This window comes from Thunnus maccoyii, chromosome 22, assembly GCF_910596095.1.
Source record: "Thunnus maccoyii chromosome 22, fThuMac1.1, whole genome shotgun sequence".
Classification (NCBI taxonomy): domain Eukaryota; kingdom Metazoa; phylum Chordata; class Actinopteri; order Scombriformes; family Scombridae; genus Thunnus; species Thunnus maccoyii.
In genome coordinates this window covers 5,391,492-5,416,641 of record NC_056554.1, presented here as the reverse complement: position 1 = coordinate 5,416,641, position 25,150 = coordinate 5,391,492, and the positions used below count along the sequence as shown (strand labels likewise).

Here is a 25,150-nt window from a genome sequence, read left to right as displayed (position 1 = left end):
CAGTAACTGCTGGGGAGAATGACATCTCTGCTGAACAGACTCTCTGTGTGTCTCTGTGTCCTCTGGATGTTTGGTAAGAAGCCTTTACATGGAGTCTAAAGTGATATCATGTAACATATTGTTGATGTTCTTTTTCAACTTTACATTATGTGTGTGCTTTGTCTGTATCTCTATTTCGTCCGCTGTCAGATTCTTATATGATATTCCTTCAGTACTCAACAGTGAGTATAGTGAGCTTATTGTAGGCTATCTTGTGTATCTCTTTTAATATTCCTGTAATACTCATGTACTGTCTAGTACGCCTACTCCTTTAACACCATTGCGACAGACTGAATGTGTGTGAGGTAATGTTTGGAAGGGAACACTGCATTATACTGAGTAGAAATAGGCATTAAACATGTGCTACAAAAAGACTTTTGGTGTTCCTGATTATCAAAGCTCTGTACACTCTGGGCAGGTGGCCAGCTTTTCTGAAGGATAGACTTTGCTGGAGCAGGGCTGTAAAAGAAAACACTTGTGGCACTGTCTGTTATTTCAGGAAAAACAGGTTGCTGTTGATCAATTCCACTGCTTCTGTCTGTTCTGAGAAACTTCACGGACCCTCGTATAGTGTTTTTGTGATTGTGTCTGTAGCCTAAGTCTGTAACAGTATCTTGTAACAGTCTACCTCCAAATGTCTTTCTACTGTATTATCATATAATACAATGTAATATAACACATAAAACAGTGCATCAGCCTTTTACTTATAGATCTGGTGAAGTCAGGACAGGATTGTATTTGCCAAAATGCAAATATTACACCACATTAGACAATGATAGATAGCAGTGTGGCATAAAAAAACGTTTCAATCCCATATATAAAAGCAAGATAGGCTGAGTGTTATTCCAGTAATGCAGCACAGGCAGATTCCACAGTTGGTTTAAACCTCAGAGTGAAACACAGACATGCACGCACACACACATACACACAGATTCATGGAAAAACACACCTGTCTGCAAAGTACACTCATCAGTTGTGATGGTAAATCTATGAATCACATCTTATGCACTGACATATCTGAACAGATTCTCCCACATTTTAAAAGTTGCACAGTATGAGACACACTCACACCAGCTCAAAAACAGAACTGATGGAATGGTCCCACACTAAGCTTCCTCCCTTTGGTGACAATTGAGAACAAGTTACATTGGCTGATAAAGAATATTTGATAATGTTTCTAGGGAAATCCATGTGGAATCATATACAGTACAGTATGTTGTGTGATGGACATCGTGATGTTCAGAGTTTTATGTCCTGTTCACACATTAAAAGTGATCTTTCAGGAAAACTGTTGAGAGGCCATGTTAGTGGTACCAAGGGAAACTAAAGTGTCAAAATATTTTTTTAATTGTCCAGTGTGTACAATTTATTCATTTGGTTGCAATCTGCAACCTCACCGTTAAATGCCAATAAATCCTACACACTGGTCATTTAAGTTCATTCAGCGGTGTGGGTCTAGGGATGGCAATGTTGATCTGTCAGTTGGTCCACCACTTTGGTCCAGACTGAAGTATCTCTCCTTTTGCATGGATTGCCATGCAATTTTGTATCTTAGTTCATGGTCCCTAGAGGATGAATCTTACTGACTTTGGTGATCCCACAGCTTTTTCCTACAGCACCACCAGCAGGTCAAAGTTTTTACTTATCCTGTGAAAAATCAAAACATTTTGTACACACATTCATGGTTCTCAGATTATGTACCCTAAAGACTTTGTTGTATCATTGACTTTTCCTCTAGCACCACAATGAGATGGACATTGGTTTTGAGTAAAACTATTGGATAGGTTTCCATAACATTCAAGTCTACTTGATGATGAATTGTAATAACTTGTAAATTTTATCTAGCGCCATGATCAGGTGAAAATTTTTTAATTTGTCCAATACTTTGGTTTATGACTAAAAAACTGCAAAACTAATGATATTCTGTCAGTTGTCCTTTGTGTTTAGTGCTAATTATATTATAAAAATATATCATAATATAAATAATTAGCTAATTAGCAAATGTTGTGAACAAATATCACAGTCACAAGTTGTCATTTTGATTGGTCAAGAAGGCGGGTCTTATTTAAAATGAGCCCCTCAAAGGGCAGACTCAGAGTAGAGGAAGAAAAGAGGCGTGTTACTGCTGATAATGTAACGTTTTTGTTGAGGCAGTGAGGACAATGCACCCTCATCCCTGAAGTATTTTAGTTTGCTTTCTGTCTGCCTCTATTTGTTAACCTAAGTGAACTGAAACCAATTCTGAACTTAGTGCACGGTTGGCATCTTAACATGCTAAACTAACATGATAGACATTATACCTGTTAAACAGCATGCTGAGGGTAAGCACTTATGCTTAAACTAAATGCCACAGGTGCCAAAATACAACCTCTCAGAGCTGCTAGCATGGCTGCAGACTCTTTGTCCTGTTTCCTTGTAAAAATTCTGCCATTAATCCCTGCAGCTGTTTTGATACTGTCAATTTTGATACTGTCAAATACTTGCAAAGTCTTGCAAATTCAAATCGAAACTAGATGTTGATCATTCAGTGTTAAAACTGAAAATGTAGACTTGTGAAAATAGATACTGTAAGTGATCAGTAAAAAACAGAACTACAGTCTACGACACAATAACTATACTGTCTACAGCAGCAAAGAGCAGAATAGTGAAAGCAAAAATAAATGCTTCAAAATACAGATTTTTACAGATTAGTTTCTTTGAAGGGACACCTGATGAAAAGAGCAGCTATACGCACACACTGAGACTGGGAGGTAGCCTACAATTTGCTATTTCACTAAGATATACACATGCTCTGTGGTGTTGTGAACTGATATATTAGTAGTGTTTTAGAGTAATCACTTTGCTGAAATGTATTTTCCATGCAGGCTGTTTTTCTTCAGTCTTGACAGGGTCATCACTATCAGGAAAGTATGCCGTCTGAGAGTTATCAATCACCAGCGACACAAGCTCGGTGTCAAGACGAGCAATAAAATAATAAACTGTGATGATGATCCATTACATGTGTTTACATTAGCAGAACTTTCACAAAACCTAATTCTGTTACTCTAATGCTGAGAGATTCAACACGCTGCAATTTCATATTTAACCATTAAATGCAAATTACAGGAATCGCCGTATCGTGACTGTTTGTTCCTCATGTGTCTGTGTATGCTTAAGGAGATTGCTGGAGGACAGCAGGAGATAAGATGATAGTTTGTCTACATCAAACAGATGAGCTAATTTGATCTGTAAACAGACAGGAAGAAGGAAGGGAACTATGGAAATGAGAGAGATTCGTGCAAGCGTTGATTGTTTGTGGTTTACACTGTTGCAGTATGAAACACAATACTCATTGTGTGTTGACTGCACTTTATGTCCTGCATGTCTCCCTCTGTCCAGACACTGTGAAGTAACCCTCTGTGAATTTGCTTTGAAAGCTTATCTCGAGCAACTAGTTAAGCGACATATCTTCACTCAGCTCTTCGGATATACAACCTGTTTTCTCTCTCCACTCCTCTTTTCTGTCTTCACTCTATGTTGACTCATTGAACCCCTTTTTCAGTCCTCTTTCCCTGAATTCCAATCAATGAAGTTCGATAATGTATTTTTTGCATGCTGTCATATTTTCATTTAATGCCTTCCTGCCGACATGACATCTTCTTGATCAAAGGGCAAAACACTGGAATACTTTAGCTCAAGAAAACATATGACTATTAAAACTTTGGTCCAGTTAGAAACATTAAGAAATGTTAAATGCTAAATGTCATTAAAGGAAAAGTTAAACATTTCTGAAAACAGGGAAGGATGATACAATTTCATATCTGTTCATTAAATTTGAAGCTACAGCTAGCAGCCGGTTAGCTTAGCTGAGCATAATAACCGCACATAACCCCTTGAAAAACCTCAATGTATCATTTTTGCACTTTGTTTTTTGTACTGATTAAACAAGCAAGATAAAACTGGTTAATTGATGAGCTTTAGAGGTTTTGTTGACTTCACACAGAGTCATTCTAGCTGTTTTCTCCTGTTGAGAGTGTTTATGCTAAGCTAATTGTCTCCAGACTGTAGTTTCAAATGTAATGAACAGAAATGAGAGCGGTCTTCTCATCTAACTATCAGCAGGAATGAAAGTATGTGGTACTTAGCTGCCTTTCAAAATGTCTACAAAATCAACTGCAATATTATTCAGTGATTCATTTTTCTCTACATTATAAATTAAATGAGAGAAAGCAACCATTGGGTTCACAGTAAGAAACAATGACAGTTTGTGTTAAATTATTGGAAACAATAATCTCACTGGTTGAGTGAATAGTTGCGCTACATAATTGGACCAAAAATTATAGTGACTTCTTTTTTAATCATTCTACCTAGTGTACCTAGCAATAGACATGTAGCCTATGAATATAGTTTGAACTTGACGGGTCAGTAAAGATAAATAAGGCTAGACCACATTCTTCAGTGGCAAGTGCACAAGCCTTTGTAATATTAGCTACTTCCTCTTTTAGCCCTCAACTTTTTAAGGTGGCAAATTAGCAAGGACTGGACAGCTGTGGAGCTCTTGAGCTAAAAAATGTGTACATTAGCAAATGAGATGATTTGAGCTGCTCTTACTCCTAGAGCTATTGTAAGTATCTTCATGTTCAGGTAATAGGTCAGAGGTCATTGTCAACAAGGCTACAGACCAGCAGCCCTGGAGTGGGTAGGGATCTAGAGTAGCACTATGTAACGCTGGATAACAGATTGAAACAGAATTCATCCTTCAACCAGCCAATTTTGTGATCTGTCGATGGATCTCAGGCTCTGTCACTCTCTTATGTCTCTTAATCTATCTGCCCTTTACCAACCTACTTTTCTCTTCCTATCTCCTCTTCTAGTTACAGTGATACAGGGAGAATTTGTGGAGCTCCCTCCAAACGATTCCATACTCTCTAGAGCAGAGGAGGAGACCATCCTGCCCTGTCTCTACCATCTAGATAAGGATAATGTGATGGTGCAGGTCACATGGTATAAAGAGAAACCTGATGACACGAAGGAGCAGATCATCACTGCGCACCGTACGAATGGACAGACTGGTAGGTTAGCACAGTGGCTTCTCTCTAATAGTGGTCACTCTACAGCCTCTGCCACATGCTTAAAATATCTCTTCAAAAATATCTATCACACTGAATAACTAAGAGATTTCCCCTTAATCATAGCACTCACACACTTAATCATGCTCATTCCACTGAATAAACATTCTAGTGGTTTTACAAGTTGATTCATCAGTTTTGGTTATTTGAAGGTGACAAGTGTTGGAGGGTAACTCTATCTCTTGTCCACTCATAGAACTAATAGAGCTCTGAGGCAAATGTTCACAGCTATCTAAAAGTGTTAAATGAACTGTGGACTTAAACAACGACAATTTCTGTTTAGTACACTGGTCATTTTGGTTTTCTTGTAATTTGTGGTGATTTAGGAATTGAAGCTTACACCCATTGTGAGTATGAGACATGCTGGATATGACTGTGAGCTAAATGCTCAGAATGTAAATGCGATTTCAGGCAAGAATACAAGCATGTATAGGGAACTGAAAGAGACAAAGGAAACCCTGAGGTCTGTTTTGAACTTGCTGGATGTAATTTTTTGTGTCACATCCTCCCTCATGCTCCGTTAACTCCTTCCCTTCCTTATTAACTCTGTATCTCTCCCACTTTTTCTCCCCCTCTCTGTTTGCAGCATTTGGGACATGGTCTCGCCGTGTGCGCTTCAAAAGCAGTGACCCCACCGTGGACTCTTCTCTGGTCATCATGAACACAGAGGTCTCTGATGAGGGGAAATACATCTGCCGCATCAGCACCTTCCCCTCCGGCAACTTTGACAGAGAGATGTCGCTCACTGTGTGGAGTGAGTCCCTCCCTCATGGCTCTGCCATGCAGTAGAAAAAGATTATCTTATTTAAGTTTGTTATTGCAGCAACAGAAGTGGATATAAGTTATACAAGGAGGAAAACTGATAGTAACTGCAAAGGTCTTTCTAGTCACAAAGTGAATCAGTATGACTCTCATCAGGCTGTGTGTTTCACAAAATTGCACAATTCACATACTAAGGCGTAATGAGTTGTGACTAAAATGACTAATAGTGTAGTGACACAACAATAACAACATACTGTCTCATCACATTATTCATTAGTCCTTATGTTTAGCATTCGTGGAACTCCTTATAAGGTAATAATCACCAGTGTTGGAAACATTTGATGTTATATTATCAAGAAATTCATTACAGTTATTCCTTCTAATATTTTTATTAGATTAGTCTAGTTAGCTTTTTAGAGAGACATTTGACTATATTCTCCAACATTTATTACACCGTTACCCCACAGTTTTTGCATTAGTCACCAGTTAGTTACCTTATGTATTTTTAAAATTGGTTCATTATTTTATTTCTCTCTCTGCTTAGACTATGTAACAGGCTAATAAAAAAAACAAAAAAACAAATAAAAACCTGTGACTGCAACATTTTTTAAACATATTGCTACTATGCAAATGTGATGGGCACAAATGACCCATTGACCTGTATTGACCTTTACTGTTGTGCCAAAACTAAGCAACTTGATAGTTTCATTAATATGTACTTAATAGCTGACTAGTTTATTAAAGTAATTCAAGTAGTCCTGAAAACATGGTTTAAAATCTCCAAAGCATTAAATATTTATGACTCAATAAGCAACAATCCAGGTTAAAGTTGATTTCCTGTGTGGGTGTTTTGATCCAATTCATTTGACAGTGCTGGCAGCTTAAGCAAACAACCCCACAGCTGTCTTCACATTTGAATTGTAATGTTAACTCTGATTGGTGCATTGAAATATGTGACATTACCTTTCTCCAACTGAGCCCCACCCATTTCAACCCAGTGAGAAAAGCACAGACAAAAAGACAGATAAAGAAATTGTGAAATAACCAAAACTTTTCTAACTTAAGCAGATAACTGTGTGTTCATGTGGGACCCTGCTGCTGATTGAGAAAATATGTTTACCAGGTCCTTAAAGCTCTCTTCAAGTCTATACTGTGTGTGCATTCAGCACTAACTTCAGACTGTAGTTAAGCATGTTGATCAGTATCTCCAGTCTGATCAAACATTGTAACAATCTGCCCTCCAGCCTCTCCCATCTCCTCCCTGGATCCTGTAATTCTGATCGAGGGACAGTCCTACCGACTGGCCGCTTCCTGCCGCTCTGTAGCCCGCCCGCCTCCCCGCCTCTCCTGGGACACTGAGCTGAACGGCCAGTCCACCAACCGCTCCTCTGACAATGGGGCGGTCTCCACACACTTCTCCCTGCATCCCCTGAGGAGCATGAACGGGAAGAAGCTGGACTGTCTGGTGTGGCATCCGACTTTATCAGGCCCTCGCAGGCTCAGTAACAAACTGGTGGTGCACTGTGAGTATTCATCAAAGTCATACAGAGGCAATTTTACGTTATAAAAAACAAGGTGTGAATTGGTCCTTTTGTTTCAAAACACGCATAGTAAGCTACAAGCATACATTAAAAAAAAAAACAGTTTCAACATTGGTAACACTTTGAGAGCTTCACTTCCTGTTTTTTTTTAATCACTTCAATACAGGAAGAGACTTCATAAGTACAATATAACTTTCACACAACACATTCCTCTCTGTATTACTCATTTTGACTTGCAGTAACTATATTTCTTTACCACAGAATATCCCCTAAATTCAACTTAAAATCTGAAAGAAATGTGTAATCCTCTACTTAATTCCTTTTTTTAACCACCAAGGAATGATCGTGTATGAGATCATTCTTCGGCGGTTACAGAATGTAGTCAGGGTACTTTGACACCAAACTTTGGTCTTCTTACTGTACGTTTGGTCTTTTTGTACAATGTTGCATTCATAACTGCAACAATTAAAACCTGAATATTCAGCCTTAGCTACATTTCATCCTTTCCTTTTTTCATGAAGTAATAAATAATGCCTCCTTTTTTTCACTTGTCTAAACTAAACTGATCATTTATTACTATTCTTCCCAGTTCCTCCTCATGCAGAGGTGTCTGGCTACAGTGGAGACTGGCACATGGGTTTAGAGAATGCTGCCCTGAGGTGCATGAGTGGAGGAAACCCCAAACCACAGAGTTTCACCTGGACCAGGTACAGTGGGACCCGCCTCCTTCTTTAGCTGTCTGGTACTTGTGTGACTAATTGTCTGATGTGTCTGATCAGTAGCTACTTTTCTCATAACTTTCACAGTAATTACACCACCATATAGTTTTGCCATGAATTCAACGATAAAATGTCTTAATGGGGCGCTCAGTGAAGTTACACTCAGGCCATTCTCAGGTGTGAAAGTAACTAATGAATTGCTTTTCAAGCATACAAATCAAAACAATATTGACATACTTTGTGATCAGTTAAGGGAAATTAACTATTCTTTTACTATTAACTACATTTGAAATTGTATTGTATTGTATTTATTGGGACAATGTACTGTTTTAAACATAAATGTTAACATTTGATGTACTGCACCGGAGTTAGTTTTAAAGATAATTTTCATCTGCAGTCCCTTACAAATAAAAAATGTAACAGCACAATAACAAACAGTATGAAGCAAAAAACACACAGTACACATTATACAAAATACAAAGCTACACACAATAGCTCAGTAGAGAGAAGAATAAATAAGTTAGCTAGAGAAGTTATGTTCATATCAAGTCATTTTATCATTTCTATTTACCACATTAAAATGCATTTCAAAATGTGTAATCACGAGATTCAGCCTTGTGATTTCAAATTGTGCATTTAAATTTGTTGAAGAATAAGCCTTATTTTTTGGATCATAACTCATGGTCTGAAAAACTAAGACTAGCATTCACTTTATCCTCCACCACCATACTTATTTGTAAATCACCACAGGGCAAATTATTAGCACTAATACCTGTATGCTGATCAGATGAGTGTATAAAGAACTATTTTTCTATTGAGACTACATAACATGGAAACAGTGTAAAGTAAATCTGACAAGTATCTCTCCTAAATACTGTATATTTAATTGTTTAAGGCTATTCAAGTTCAAGTATCAAATTTATTTCAAGCTCTTGAGTTCAGTTAAGTCAGCGAGTTCTACACTAAAACAACAAACAGATCCATTGTAGTATCCATTCAGCAATATCCAGTTAATTCACATTTTTAAGGTAGCCCAGTCACTTATACACTGAAAAGTTGAACTAAGTGCAGTAGGGGTGGATCACCTTCCTTTCTGCATGACTCAGTCAAACAAGCCCTGGCATTGTCACCTTCTGATTCTGCTGCCTCAATAGAAACTGACAGATCCAAATGTTGCGTATGTCATTTTAAAATGTGCCACATTGCTGTTCAACATTAAATCCAGATGAGGGTTTGACTTAAATGCCTGACTTCTTCTGCTTGAGTCACCTGGTATCATCGAAAAGCCATTTCTTTTGATGTATTAATATATTCTCTGGGTGTGGCGTATAGTTTGGCTAGAAACATGCTAGCCACAAAAAGTGACTGGAAGAGGAATGGCTTCCATCGGATTATGAGAAGTGTCAGTTAGGCCCCGAGGGAGAAATTCCTCACACACAGATGGATATAGGTACTTCTAAAACATAATTTCCATGTGGTTGTTTTTTCCAGATCATGATTTACATATTGCTTGTTAGTCACAGGAACTCACCTTGAGAAAAAAGTTTTTGTGAGTAAGGCTCACCAGACGCACACCATGCACTGATGAATGAGCACATCAACCCACACACAGACCTCCCCCCTCCATACACCCACCCACCCACACACACACACACGCACACAGGGAACCAAGTCAGAACTCAAAATCTCTAGTTACAGTCAACCTCTTCTTACTCATTCACGCATTTCACATGATCATGATGTGCAGCGGCTGCAGCAGCGGACAAACCTGTTGGCTTTGTCAATAAAAGGCGGCAGGTGAAGTAATAGCTGGTGTCACAGTGTCGTGTTGCGGCTTGTGCTGAGAGCAGACAGATGAGACAGTTTCACACGAAGGAGGGAGGAAAAGGGGGATGAGAAGAAAAAGGGAAAGGGATGAGCAACCCTAAATAAGGAGAGAGGTGAACTAGTGCAATCAGGTAGGCAGAGGGGTAGGGGTGAGCCAAGTGGCGAGAAGAGGAGGAACAGGAAGTCCAATGTGTGGATTTGTGTGAGATGTTATCGTGGAGGTGTGTCTGCTGCATATATAAAAACATACAGTTCCTCTTTCTTGTCGGTGATAGGGGCTCAAAACTGAGAAGCTGCTGAGAAAAACAACTGTGAACTGTGCAATATGAAGTTTACTGTGGCCTCGCTGAATAGGAACCCAGTTTTGTCTCTTTGCATATGGTCCTGTAATGACAGAAATACAGAGTGTAACGTATATCTGGGGCAACGTGGGTTGAAAATGTTCACAGACATTAAGTTCAAGCCTGTTCAAAAAGATTAATTCAAATGCGCTCAAAACAACAACACTGAGGCAACACCCTGGATTGAGTTGCTCATCAAAGTTTCCAAAACATTTTCACACTGAGTCACACCGCCTGGAAATATATGGTGGTTCCACACAATTAAAAGACACTATTGAAATATTACTGGAACATATAGCATAACATAAAACATTTACAGAGAAATAAATTCCCATTTTGCTACTTTCCTGTATGACACAAAATTCACCTCCTTCTAAAAAATTTGAAAAAATCTTTCATAGTTTTTATTAACACATAGAGGGGTAATGTGTATTATGTTTATGATTAGTTATGAATAAAAAGAAGCAGAAATGGGTGGCTAGTTTGAGCATTCAAAGGCACCATGGCTGAACAAAGAAAAGTGCACCACCTACAGAAAAGAAGTTGAACTTCGTGGCAGAAATCCAAAGATATCAGAGAACTGGATACAGAGTTTCTTTTCGGAAAAATAGTGCATAAATATCGTCAGTGACTGAAGATGTTTTGTTTTTTTTAACTAGGAGTTTTCATATTTCCTCTTAACCCATATTACAGTAGGTTCATATGTTGATCTAAATGCATTAAATGTAACTTTGTTTTGTGTTTTGTTCTGTTTGCAGAGTGGGTGGAAAGCTGCCAGAGGGTGTGATCCCTCACCCTAATGGAACACTAGTTTTTGGGCGACCTCTAAGCCTGTCAGACGCAGGCACCTACCAATGTGTGGCGAAGAATGAAGTGGGAGCAGGGACGGCGGAGGTGGAGATTGGTGTGGCAGGTAGCTGACAGCACTGTCAACATGACAGACTGAGACTTGTCATGATAACATATACTGTGAGAATAGATGCATACACCCATCTAATCCTGCCAACTTCCCTACTCCTACTAATCTCTTTTTGCTTTACAGACTCTCTCGAGAGGGAGTCGGGGCTTGAAAACATGCTGATGATCATCGTTGGCGCTGTGGCAGGCGGGCTGCTGATCTTGATGCTCATCGTCATCATCACTGTCACTTGCTATCACAAACGCAAGAACCAGAAACTGAAGAGGGAGCTGAATGAGAGGAAGTACGCTGAGATAACATGATGTTTAATTAAGATGAGATAAGATGAGATGAAATTTTAATGATCACCGCAGGGCTGATTGAGCCATTAAGAATGAAACAAATCTGGGTTATTAGGCATATTACAACTGACACATACAACAGAAGAGTGTGTTAAGTAGAATTAGTAAAGTAAAGCGTAAAATTCAGTTCATAAATGATATGAGGAAATAAATGAAAAAATATGCACAAAAACTAAATAAAAAATGAAAAAATATGCAGTGTGAGGTACATTAAAGCTTAAAATGTCTTTCCCCTTTATTTTATTTTATTTTAATTATTTCTATCTCTCTTCTCTCACAGGGAAGAAATAACCACTCTCTCCAGACAAGCTTCTTTCAGGAGGATGAACTCTGTCAGCACAGATACCAGAGGAGCGGTACTATGACTGAATTATTGCTTTCACACTGAACACATTGCCCTATTGCAGCATAATCTTGTCTTTTCTCACTAAGTCTGCACAACCTGATTCAGGCTGCAAGACTTTGGCACCATTGATCAAAATCAGTAGGATGCTGAGAGAGCAGATCTAAGATCAGCATTTCCTTTCAAACTGATAGGGTTATACTAGTGACGGGGATTTACAGATCCTTATTTAGAGGTCTTTCTATGATGAATACCTAATACTGTGTTCTATAACCACAGGTTTGCGTTATAGTTGTATAGTTGTGGCGGCTAAATGATAATATCTTTGCTTGTCTTTCTAAGGAAACGAGTAGATTTGGATTTTACAGTTTTGATGGGACAGACTTTTCTTTTAGGGTTTAGGATTTTGGCAAAGTTTGACAGGGTATTATCTTGAGCTAATCCAGCCCTCTGGTTTTTTTTGTCATTGCAGACAGAGGAATACATCCCTCTGCGGGTGGAGGGAACCCTGAGGACCAGCCTGTCATCCCTCGGGGTCAGTCTACATATCTATCTAACTCTGCATGCAGGGCCAGGCCTGGGGACTGAGGCTTTACTGTCCAGATGCCAGACGGCTAAGTTCTGAGATTCAACATTTCAAATCTGAATGTAGTGCATCTCAGATATTGATAATAACATTATATTGTTGAAGACCTTTAGGCTGTTTGTGTTCTCCTCTTTCTTGGAATCTTTTGTTTCAGGGGCATAACTGGTCTCTATAGTCAATAATGATGTTTCTTCTATGGTGTTATGTTTTAATGCTGACCTGAACCGTAGTGTCCTGCATAAGGTTATTCTAATTCACTGTTTTAGTCTTATATAGTCAACAATTATTAGACTTTTACACTCATATTTTAGACATTTAGCTGTACTGCTCCGACATTATGAATTGCAGTGGCTCTTATCTTAGCATTATACTACCATGAATGTAGCTAAGAATTTGGGGACCAGACAAGACTCTTGGGTAACACTTTTTATTATTATTTTTAAAATGATTATTTTATGAAAACATAATTTCCTATGAAATAGGAAAGAACTGTGTAATTTGTTTTTAATGATAGGGAAATTAAGTTCAATTTAAACCCAAGTAAATATTGATTCATTATTTGTTTATTATTGGAAACTTTATTTTTCATATTTGTTAAATTGTATGCTTGTTTGTGGACAAATATCACATTTTTGTAAGTTAGTGGACCTGCTTTGCACTAAAAGACTCCTTTGGATACTCTAGCAATTACATAGAATTAATTTATTGGAAGCGAATCAATCAAATAGTATCAAATTACATAGTCATTTCCAGTTATCTCAGTCTGATTTGGCCTGCTTTAAATAAATATTTTTCATTCAGCTCAGTTTAAGTTAAGGGTGCAAAAAAAGGACACATCACAATTTGTGCACCTAATCCGTGTATCTGTGAATACTAATCAGTGTCTTTTCCTGCATTGACAGGAACAGGCTCGGTGCCGTGACAGCCGGTCTACTATCTCAGGTGGGAGGGGAGGAGGAGGGGGAGCATTAGACTATCTGGGCAGACCAGTTCTGTACAACAACTCACGGAGGGGAAGAGACAGGCCTCTGGATAGAGATGAGGAGAACCGGCTCAGAGTGGAGACATATGTGAGGAACAGCGCCATGTCTCTGGTGAGTGTATCTTTGTGCATGTGTATTTCTGGGCAAGTCAAAGCCTGATTTCACCAAATTGCGGAATGCTTATTAAACACTGCATACCTACCTGATGATGATACAATTAAGAAGTGTGTCTACTCTGTACCTTTGCAGCAGGAAAGTCGTCTCCACCCTCCTCTCATGCCATCACCCTTCCCGATGGTACAGTCCACTGAGATTGTTAGGCAGATAAACGGCAATGCCATTATCCCAACAGACGGGGGTTCACGGCCAGGAAGTGTGGCAAAGAATCATCAGCATTCTCCTGTGAGCTGCTCCTACCCACCGGTAACAGATGATGAGGATGAAGTGGATGAAGGTCTGGGTGGTCCTGCCAGTCAGGAGCATCCTGATGATCAAGACAGCGAGACCAACAGCTCCCACGTGTCTGAGGCGCACAGTACACGCTATCAGCAGACTAATGGCACTCTGAGACCCAAACCCCGGCCAAGCCCCTCTGAGCTCAGCGCTCATGCCTCCCTGATTCACAAGGCCCAGATAGTTTAGCAGGCAGCTGGAAAATAACATGTGAAACTACAGAACTGACTAGCTCTGGTTTTGGAGGTACTTCAAATGTGGATACACAGGAAAAGTTTGGTTACAGCTCAGAAAAATAGTTTGTGGTCAATTATGGAAAATCTGCATATTGACTACAATTCTGCATCTTCTTTAATGAGTGGGAACATTGTGCAATGGAACAAAGCCTGTAAAGGAAAAATCTACCCTAAAGCATCTACTGGACATTTGTGGATTTCTGATTTCTGCCTGATGTTTGGTCATCAACAGGGTGTTTTGTATTTCCACAGATTACTGGCACAAACACAGACAATGTCGCAATATTTCAAGCGCTCCTACTATGGCATTTAGTTGCAGGCAATATTTCTTCCTCAGCTTTCTCAATACAGGATCTGTTGCTCTAACTGGCTGTAACTAACAGGTGAATGCAACTCACATACCTTCTGTGGGGGATGTTGAAAGCACTCAAGGACATGTACAGTGAGAAATCAGCAAATGCTGGACAAATAGACAAGGCTGTGAGAACGCCAGAAAAGCATATTGCAACACCTCAGTACTGAGGGTGGATTTTTGCTTTAGTGGTGTTCAGTGTGTCAGTAAATGTGCCAGTGTTAAGTTCCTTACACAACACGGTTTGGGAGCAAATCCAAACCATGGGGCTGTTCCTCTCTTGCCACACCGGCAACATGCATACCTCCATATTGTCTTACTGTCCTTATGTCTTTGCCTCAATAGTGTTGATTTGTTAAAGACTACATACAGCCAAAACATGACTAATGTGACCTACACACATAATGATTTGGCGATCTGTAAATTTGTACAAATATGCAAATGACTTCCTTTTTTAAAAAATACTTTAAATATTTTTTATATCATATAAACAAATTCAACACATCTACATCACATACAACATCACATATGAACACACCTGTTAACACACATACACTAATACCAGATACATAATCAATGCAACCTGCTCCTGTGATGCTAGGATGAAACTTGAAACACTGTTTCACATATGTAACACACAGACACACTAATAATAACAGAATTGTATACAGTATGTCGTTTACAACCATGAATGTACACACATACAGAGTGGATGAAAGCTGGACACACTGAAAAATGTTTGTAAAATACATATTAATTACAGTACATACTTTTTACTGCTGACTTGGCTATATGAATACTTTAAAAAAAACTGAACACCATAGACTAACATCTGTCTGTATTTTAAGTTTTCCCTGCTTGCTGGAGTTTCCTCTCCAAGAGGAATTTGTTATGAACTGTTACAGATTTTTAACATTGTTTGTCCTCATTTATCTGTGGACTACTGGTTTTATTTTTTGTTTATGTGTATTTTGAGTACTGTGGGGTTCTTTAACAGCCCTGATATGGGAAGCAATTTGCCAAAGAGAAAACACTAAAAACTATATTTTGCTTTTTTGGCAAATATGAAGTATTATTTTGTTCTAGACACAGCTTTTTGTGTTGTTTTGGTGTCTGTAACCTTCCGTAAACTTTTTTTTTTTAAACTTTTTTTTCTCCAAGACACAAAGTCAAATGCCCTTTAGAGTTAGAGATGTTGGGATGAAAAATTGCTGGAATACTTTGTGGCAGAGGCAATGTGCCATGTATTGTGTGGTATCACCCAACAGGTAAAAGCACCAGATGACTGGTAGTTGAATGTAGGCTGTATTTGTTGCAGACAGTGCCCTCTGATGTGTACTGCTGGGAAGTGCAGGGACTGGAATGGGCCTACAAACTGCACAACTACTGAGCTATAAAAGACTCTGCATTCCACATTATTTCTGGAAAAATTATCTTCCTGGTCAGGTGCCTGGATTTTCACTCAGGGCTGTGTTTGGGTATAATCTGCTGGGTTGAAATAAATTTCCATGTTTGTGTTTTTAAAGATAATGTTTTGGCATTTTGACTTCAGTTCGACAGTGGACAGAGCAGAAAGAGACAGTAAAACATGGGGAGAGTGTGATGAGAGAGAGGGGGGGGACATACAACAAGTATACTCGTACTTTCTGGGTCACCTAAGATTTGGGGGTCTGTTAAGATTCCTGGTGTATTTTTTGCAGGGATTTTTAAAGATCAGTAAATATATATATATATATATATATATATACATATATATATATATATATATATATATATATATATATATATATATATATATATATATATATATATATATATATATATATATATATATGTGTGTGTGTGTGTGTATATATATATATATATATATATATATACATGTATATATCTTGCTGCTCAACATCAACTGGAAACAAAAACAAAACAACAACAAAAAAACAACAACAAAAAAGATTTTAACACAAAACCATACAAGACAGGACATAATGGGTAGTAATGCAAGAGACATGTTAAGGCCCTTATGATTTCAGTTTATATTGTGCTTTAGTATACCCAATAAACAATTATCAGACAAAATTGTTGTTAATCAAATTATCACAAACTAGTTGACACACAGTGAACAGCTTTGGGTCTGGTTGGTTATCCAGTCTTAGGTACAAAGACAGTTTAATTAGCTATTTCATTCACCAGAATTTATCACAATGGGGAAATGTACTATAAGATATAGTAGGGTGTTTAGATAGCATGCTGCACACCCCATCATTTAAGGATCCTTGACAGGAAAAGGTCTGGGGATTACTGTGGACCAAAGGTGGTCACGTTACTTAAAGTCTCCCTCCACTTAAAAACACATTTTTCTTCTTGTTCCTTCAGTTGAATGTTTGAGCTTCACCATGCAGAATGATGTTTGTGCAGAGTTTGACACTAGAAGTCTGTTTTCACATTCATCTGCTGAAAGTGGAAAGTTTCTCTGTGCTCACTGAAAATCTAATTTTAAGGGGCGGGCCTAAGAGCATGATTTGTGACATCACAACTAGTTTGGAGCAAATCCCGGTCCAGTATTCAACTTACACAAGTGTGATGTGGGGACTTGAAGCCTCCAGTGCACGAACACTGAGAATGGACTTTACAGTGATATAGGAGACATCTTGTGTCCAGCAACTTCTGAAATGAAATATATTTGCATATTCATAGATTCTGGAAACATTTAACCTTTTTTGTGGAAAAATCATCAGACACAAATTCTCATTCAAAGTAGAGTGTTTTATATACATCTTAAACAGCTCTGGATGGATCATTCAAATATAAAAGTGAAAAAATAAATAAAAAGTAAATAAACAAAATAATAATAATAATAATAATAATAATAATAATAATAATAATAATAATAATAATAATAATAATCAGATACATTTGACTCCGCCCGGAAGTGTGTAATGAATGAGGTCATGCAGAAGGAGGAAACAGATCTCGACAGCTAAGATGGCGGAGGAGCAGCAGGAATCATCACAGGCAGAGGTGGAGGGTGAGAGAAACCGTTACAACACAAAAATATCCGACAAACAGCGCGGTCTTGTCTCTTGCAAAGGAAGCCTTTATCCACACGAGTGTACTCTCGGCGTGTCAGCCGCTGCCCTCTCCGTGATAGAGGTGGCCGACATGCAGCGACGAGACAGAGGCCACAGCTTGTTGGCTAACGTTAGCAAGCTACCGTCGCTACACAAAGAAAAAAAAACGCTTGTTTAGTTACTGACAAGGCAACCGCGAGTGACAGTCCCAGAGTTTTTCACTTAAGGAAATGTTGAAAGTATATGCTTAATATTAAAGACAGGACAGCCTCTTTTTGGTTGCTGTAACGACGTTATTCGTCGTGACGAGAAATTGTTTTGTTTTCGCACAGGTCGAGCTAGCACGGTTTAGCTGACATACGTTAGCCGGTGTTACGGGCAAACCTGTTTTCGTGTTAGCTGATGACTGTGGGCTCAATGCGTCTGCGGTTGATTGTAGTGACTTGTGGGTGATGTTGAAAACAACGAGAGAATGTACCTGTCTCCGTGAATGCTTTATTGTTGTCTTCATTTAATTAAAATTGTAATAACGTTACCCCTAATTCTCATACGTAAGTGTCATGGTTTCACCAACCTGAACACCTCAATTTTTTTTAATGTGAAGAAGACAAACAAATAGACAAAACAGACTGATTTATGCAATTTGATATAATTACTTTAATAAACTGTTAGGAGCACTAACCTGCTCTTCCTCTGGGGAAGCTGCATCATTTCTGTACAGATTGTTTGGCCACCTGGTAGGGGTGTAAGGATACAGTCATCTCATGATCCGGTGCGATAGATTATAGACGGATCACGGTTCAATACACTCACAATATATTTAATGAAGACAGATTGAAAAAAAACTAAGATCTTAGGGTTTTTATTTATTTCTTCTTAGGCATGTCAGTTCACAAAAAACATTTTTTTGTTTCTTAAGGCCTTTACACACTGGGAACATGACGAATAAACAACATGAAAATGCAAAATACTTGTCTGCAAATATTTTGAATCAAATCTTTTCCTTTTCACAGAGATACATATTTGTGACAGAGACATTAATTTGCTAAAGACTTTGCAACAGCCCGTTATTCTAAAAAAATGATGGACGCAACATCATCCAATGATGAAGATCTCTGACATCGTTCAGCATCTCTGACCACAGAAGCAGCTAAAAATAGTTTTCATGTTGGCTCCATGAGAAGAAATTGACATGTTGAATCGTTTGTATTAATTGATAAATTGATTATATTTCCCTGCCCACTGCAGCGAGTAAACCTGCCTGTAGTGAAACAGACAGACTGTGAGCCTGATCGATCAATGTAGATACAGTAAATAAGTTCAAAACACATATACAGCGGGAAATGTGTGTGGATGTTTGTGCAGATTACGCTTCATGATTTGTTGATGCCTTTATTCGCTGTGTGAAAACTCAGAAAAATCTTGAAAAAAATTGTTCTGAAAAAAAAATTCCGTCGCTCTTTTACAGCGTAATATTTGCGCTCTGTGTGAAAGTACTCATGATAAAACAACAGTTCAAAAAAACATTGACATGCAAATTTATTGCACAAAAAAAGCCCCCGGTGTGTAAAGGCCTTTACAGTTTTTTCCTTATTCTGTAAATTCCAGTGCAAAATGCAAAAATAAAATTTCAACTTTAAAAATGGTGCTTTTTTGAATAAGCAGGTCCCTATCCTCTTGAAACTAAAAAATAAGCCTGCCTAAACCACATTATCTTGAATGTATAAACAGTGTCGTCATTAAGGTTACATCCACACTAATACGTTTTCATTTTAAAACGCATAACTTTGGCTACGTTAACATCTAGCGTCCACACTGCTCTGGCATTTTCGAACCCCTAAAACTGAGACTTTTTTAAAAATGCTGCTGACCACGTTTTAGTTTGAAAACTCCAGGATCGTGTTTTTAGCCTGGACGGGCGGAAACTGAGACCTTTGAAAACGATGTAGCAGGCACCTGTGTTCACTTCCTGATTGGGACACCAGCCGTGACTACCAGTTGTTAATTCAACATGGATAACTAATTACAGGCATTGCTGACCTTGTTGTCTTGACAACTTAGCAACCAACCGCAGAGTAGACAATCTGCTTCCTGTTTACACCGGCATGTGCATGCCCATGTGAATGGTCATGTGATATGCGTTTTCAGGCGTGTTTGTATGGACGGAGATTATTTCTGGAACGGTGCTAAAATGCTCTTGTGGACGGAGATCATTTTCATTTTAAAACACTGTTTTGGACGTAATCTAAGATGAGGTGCAAATGTCTGAACTTTAGGTGAAAATCTGTTGCAAAACTACAAAACATCTGGGTTGGCCACACAACAAACCCACCAGGTGTTCCCATCAGTCATAAGTTAATGCAGTGGCAGTCTGAGCAGTTTTTTTTTTTACGCCAATGTCACAGTGGCAGTGCCAGCTCTGTGAAGAAATGCTGCTTCATTCACAAAAAGATGACCCAGAATAATTAAAGAGAAATGTAATATGTAACATGAGTCAAAATATCTCCAATTTGTGCTAAAGGTGCATAGATAGTCATAATTTAATACAGATGTATTGTTTAGGTTGTACAAGCCAGATGCCTGTAACACCTGCATACATATAGTGTATAGACAACAAGAAGCTCCTGCAACAACTGTTTCCCCAGTAGCAACGCAGGTTATTTTTGTGTACAGTTACACTGCTAACTCTATTCAGCTGAAATCATTTCTCAGCTTTAATGGTGTCCTTATTTAATAGTGTCCTTTTCTGCTGTTTGCTACCACATTTGCATTATTGGAACTGCAGCACTGACCTTCCACTGCAGTGTCTCTACTCATCTGCTATATTAAAATGTGACAGCAATGTGCTGTTCCACTTTCATAATTTTAACCTTACCAATTTTATAAAAAACTTAAGATACCTCGTGCACAGCAGGGCCTCTCTCCTGGGTGCCAGCTGATGCAGGGCAGGTACAATAAATCAAAAAAGTATTCCAGCGCACACCAGGATTATTAGGATTGACACCATTTTATTAATGGGTTACATTAAAAAAACAAAAGGAGCAAACTATGCATTTTGTACGTTGTTTCATCAGATTTGCTCTGTTTTACTTACCAATTTTATATTCTGATAGGCTTCATAAACACTGACCCTGATCTGTTGCAGATTGTTGAATCCATTTGCCACATATTTCATTAAACAATTCGTATGGTGTAGGGCTACAACTAATGTTTTTTTTCCTCCATAATTTATTAATCTGCTGATTATTTTCTCGTTTCATCAGTTGGTCTACAGAAAATCAGTTAACAGTGAAAAATGTTAATCCCAGTTCCCCAGACTTCAAAGTGATGTCTTCACATGTCTTGTTAGAGCAACAGTCCAAAGCCTAAAGATATTCAATTTACTGTCATGTAAAGTCAAGAAGAAGCAGCAAAAAACTCACATTTGAGAACCTGATACCATAGAAATTTTTGCATTTTTGCTTGAAAAATGATCAATTATCAGAATAATTGCATATTAACTTGGACAAATCACTTCATCAACTAATCAATCCAGCTCTAATATGGTGTCATCCATTATTGGCCTTGTACAAGCTCAACCATCATGGTGGGTGGTCTCCACTTTAAATATCTACTCTTGAAGCCAAATGAATTTGTCCCCCTTGTCTTACAGGAGTGAACTGCCTCGCATATGACGAGGCCATAATTGCTCAACAGGACAGAATTCAGCAGGAGGTGAGAAGTCCTTTTTTATTGGCTAGAGTTACTTTCATTTTGACAGGCAACATAACCAAAGATGACTTGCCATAATTCTGCCCCTGAGTAACAAGATCCAGTCACTTTTTCCACAGTTAAGCATCCTGAGAGCCCAGCTGATGTGTGGACATTGATGCCTAAATGATTTGCCCTTATTTAACTGTTTTTTCATGACCTGCTGATCTTTGTTTTATGAAAATGCAGCAACCTTTTTAAGCTTCCCATCACAACATTACACCTTGACTTGTTAAAGTAACTATGAAATGTGTTTGCACAGCTATAATATAATATATAATAGTAGATTTAGCTGTTTTATAACCAACATAATATCCAAGAGTGCAGTAGATGTTCTGTATAATGACATGTATAAATACATTGGTCCTTTTTGTTGGTCAAAATTCGAACTCTTGTCAAGACCACAAGCACAGTCCACATGAGTTAAATATCTTACTATGCATGTTCTTACTTTGATTTTCTGTGTGTGGGTTTCTAGATAGCCAACAGTAACCCTTTAGTGTCGGACAGACAGGACCTGTCTGTGCTGCAGAGGGAGTACGCAGAGGAAGACACAGTTTATCAGCTCAAGATCAAGGTCAGTCAAACCACACCACCTGCTCTCAGGTTACTGCACCCACATCAGGGAGCATTTCCTCCGCAGTCCAGGGCGTCACAAAACAAAAACGTTTACATACTCAAACACAGTTTTAACTTCTGATTTTACAGTATGGTATCATTCTTTTTTTGTTTTTTTTTTTGTTGCAGGACCTACACAAAAAATACTCGTACATTCGTAAGACGCGACCAGATGGGAACTGTTTCTACAGAGCCTTTGGCTTCGCACATCTTGAGTCCCTGCTAGATGACAGCAAAGAACTACAGAAGTGAGTGCCATAGTGGTTGCTGTTTGGGTTGTGGTAGCTATCTGTCCTTAGACTCAGGTTCACACTCATGTCATCTTGGACTATTAAAGTCCGTTTTAGCTCAGTGTTGTCTTGTCATGGCTGCACTGGGTGCTGATTTCATACATTTATTTGAATAGTTTTACACAAATCTGACACGTGTAAATAGTACCTTGCTATACAATTGTGTATGTTTGTTATAATAAAAAGAAATAGTGTGCACTATGCTCCAGATGTACTCTTTAAATTGTGTTGTTGTGGCTGTAATATTCACAGTTACTACATACATGTTTTTCTGTCTCTTCAGGTTCAAAGCAGTTGCAGCTAAAAGCAAACTGGACCTGGTTAACGAAGGATTCACTGAGTTTACCATTGAAGACTTCCACAATACTGTGAGTTTCCTGCACAAGAAAAAATACATTATTTATTGCTAACTGACAAACCTAAATACAGACATTTTTCATAGTTGAAGTAGCAAATGGTATGAGATGATTATTTTGTTCATTGAAGTGAACAGAATTTATGACTTTTTTTAGTGTGAAGTAGCTTTCAAAAATGCTGTTGGTAGTATGTGCTGTTTTGATTAGAGTTTATTGTAATTTGTTTGTTGCTTTGCCAGCTTAAATGGTCATCTGTCAAAGTGTACAGTGTATTTGGTCAGCTGGAGCAGACACACACAGGTTTTGCCCAGACGGACCATAACCTGGCCTGCTGGACTTGTACATATCAATCTAACGATGAAAATAACGTCTTTCCTCCTAGTTCATGGACCTGATCGAACTGTGTGAGAAACAGCCGAGCCTGCAGGAGCTGCTGAGCTCCTTCAATGACCAGAATGTGTCAGACTACGTGGTCGTCTACTTGCGGCTGCTCACCTCAGGCTATCTGCAGCGAGAGTATGGCTTCTTTCAGCACTTCATAGAGGGAGGACGCTCTGTCAAGGAGTTCTGTCAGCAAGTAGGTTTTTTATTTTCGCACTGATGAACTTAAAATGAACTTTAAGTTCCTGAGGAAAAAAATATCTGGGTCTCAACCATTTCCCTCTTGACACAGTCTGTGGAAAAGCTTTTTTAATAGAAAAGGAGGTCATCATCTTGGAAAGTGTCACTGAATTATAGAGGGGTGGCTTTTAAGGCCATATACATACATGTTAGGTCAGTATGTCAAACAGCCCCTTTTACAGTAACTGTCCATTACTATTATTTACTTAATGAATACTCTAAAATAGTCTGCCTTTCTAATTCCTCTTATTGTAGTCATCAAGTAGTTTTAATTAGTATTTTTTTTTCTATTTATGTCAAATACTAATACTTGTGCTAGAGTACGATATTCTAGTACTCATTCCATACCTGGCCAGTCATTTGACTGGTTGGGAACGTGTTATAAGAATGAGTTTAAATCTCACCAGCTTCATCCAGTATGCCTTTAAGCAGCTGCTCCACTTAAGCTGATAGATGTTAAGTGGTTTAAGAGGAGTTGCACAGGTTCTACTATAAAAACACAGAACATGCTTGTTTTCTAATGCATATGTAGAACATTGTTAAAAAAAAAAAGAGTACACAGTCAACTAGACAAAGGTAGAAAAGTACATGATCACAGTGTCTAACCATTAATGTTTAACAGTGAAAACAGACTCACACTTAATGCTCTTTTTGTTCTTTTTTTTCCAAAGGAGGTAGAGCCAATGTCTAAAGAAAGTGACCACATTCACATCATCGCCTTAGCCCAGGCCCTGAACGTATCCATCCTTGTGGAGTACATGGATAGAGGAGAAGGAGGAACAGTCAATCACCACGTCTTCCCCGAAGGCGGCGACCCACGCATCTTCCTCCTGTATAGACCTGGCCATTACGACATCTTGTACAAATAACACTCCTGGCCACAGCCCACCTCATCCTCCTCCTGCTGTACGCTACAGCAGCAGGTTTAAAAAATATCTTCAGCAGCCACGTTGATGAAGCATACATCTGTGTATGAAATTACACTCATGTATTTGAAAAAATGAAAATAAAAGATAAAATCACAGTACATGCCTCCCCTACCCCTCTTGCCCCTAAACTCCCAAATTTTCCCTGTCATCACAAAATGGTTAATTAAAAAATCTTTGGAAAAAATAGAAGTGACTCCAGGCATTTAGAGTTGTACAGGTTTTTTTTTTCTTTTGTGGTTGTAAATGTTATCTACTTGCTTTATGTTGGATTCTTTTCCTTTGTTACACTGCGTTTCATTGAGTTTTATTAAAGGGATTTACATCTTATTTCTTGTCATGTTTTTAGTCAGGTTGCATTAAGGGCTGCAACTGATTATTTTCATTATTGAACAATCTCTTTTTGATTAATTGTTAAATCAATACAATGTCATATTAGTGGAAAATTGACTATCACAATTTCCCTGAGTACAAGTTGACATCCTGAAATGGTCCAAAAATCTAGAGAGAAAGAAATGATGATTGCACTTACAGTGATATAAAACAAAAGCAACACATCCTCACATTTGAGAAGCAATGAGCTAAAATGACCTTTTATTCAATTGGTAATTATTTTTCTGTCAATTGAGTAATGGATTAGTTGTTCTGCAACACAGATCTGTGATACACAAAGATCGTAATCCCAAATCATGCAGGTCCTTTATATTGTAACTGCTTGTGTAGCAGCCTTTTAATATGCAAACTAATGTAAAGACAATGAGCGCAAGGCTTGAAATGAACACTGCACACCATGAAAATATTGTTATATAGTTATATTTAATAGATGTATGAGTTACACTACCATGTAAATCCACTTAATTATTATCAAACTGATCATTTGGCACCATGTGGACCTTGTACCTCACGTGCAGTCGAGCTGCTGCATAGTCTAACCAAAGATCATCTAGAAAAGCAGACCATATCTCGGTAAC

General features: G+C 38.3%; 2 protein-coding genes across 2 annotated transcripts; both read left to right on the top strand.

Moving 5' to 3' along the window:
* The first annotated feature begins 19 nt into the window (after positions 1 to 19).
* Positions 20 to 16,032, top strand: nectin4a (nectin cell adhesion molecule 4a). Its single transcript, XM_042401312.1, has 11 exons — positions 20 to 73; positions 4,893 to 5,090; positions 5,734 to 5,901; positions 7,154 to 7,432; positions 8,040 to 8,157; positions 11,096 to 11,250; positions 11,380 to 11,539; positions 11,878 to 11,953; positions 12,413 to 12,475; positions 13,429 to 13,620; positions 13,759 to 16,032. Exons 1-11 carry the CDS (start codon positions 67 to 69, stop codon positions 14,149 to 14,151), a joined length of 1,809 nt encoding a protein of 602 aa, XP_042257246.1. The 5' UTR covers positions 20 to 66; the 3' UTR covers positions 14,152 to 16,032.
* A 1,436-nt stretch (positions 16,033 to 17,468) lies between these two features.
* Positions 17,469 to 24,509, top strand: otub1b (OTU deubiquitinase, ubiquitin aldehyde binding 1b). The gene is made up of 7 exons (XM_042402244.1): positions 17,469 to 17,575; positions 21,271 to 21,332; positions 21,847 to 21,945; positions 22,116 to 22,234; positions 22,560 to 22,644; positions 23,015 to 23,209; positions 23,925 to 24,509. Exons 1-7 carry the CDS (start codon positions 17,491 to 17,493, stop codon positions 24,120 to 24,122), a joined length of 843 nt encoding a protein of 280 aa, XP_042258178.1. The 5' UTR covers positions 17,469 to 17,490; the 3' UTR covers positions 24,123 to 24,509.
* The last annotated feature ends 641 nt before the right edge of the window (positions 24,510 to 25,150 follow it).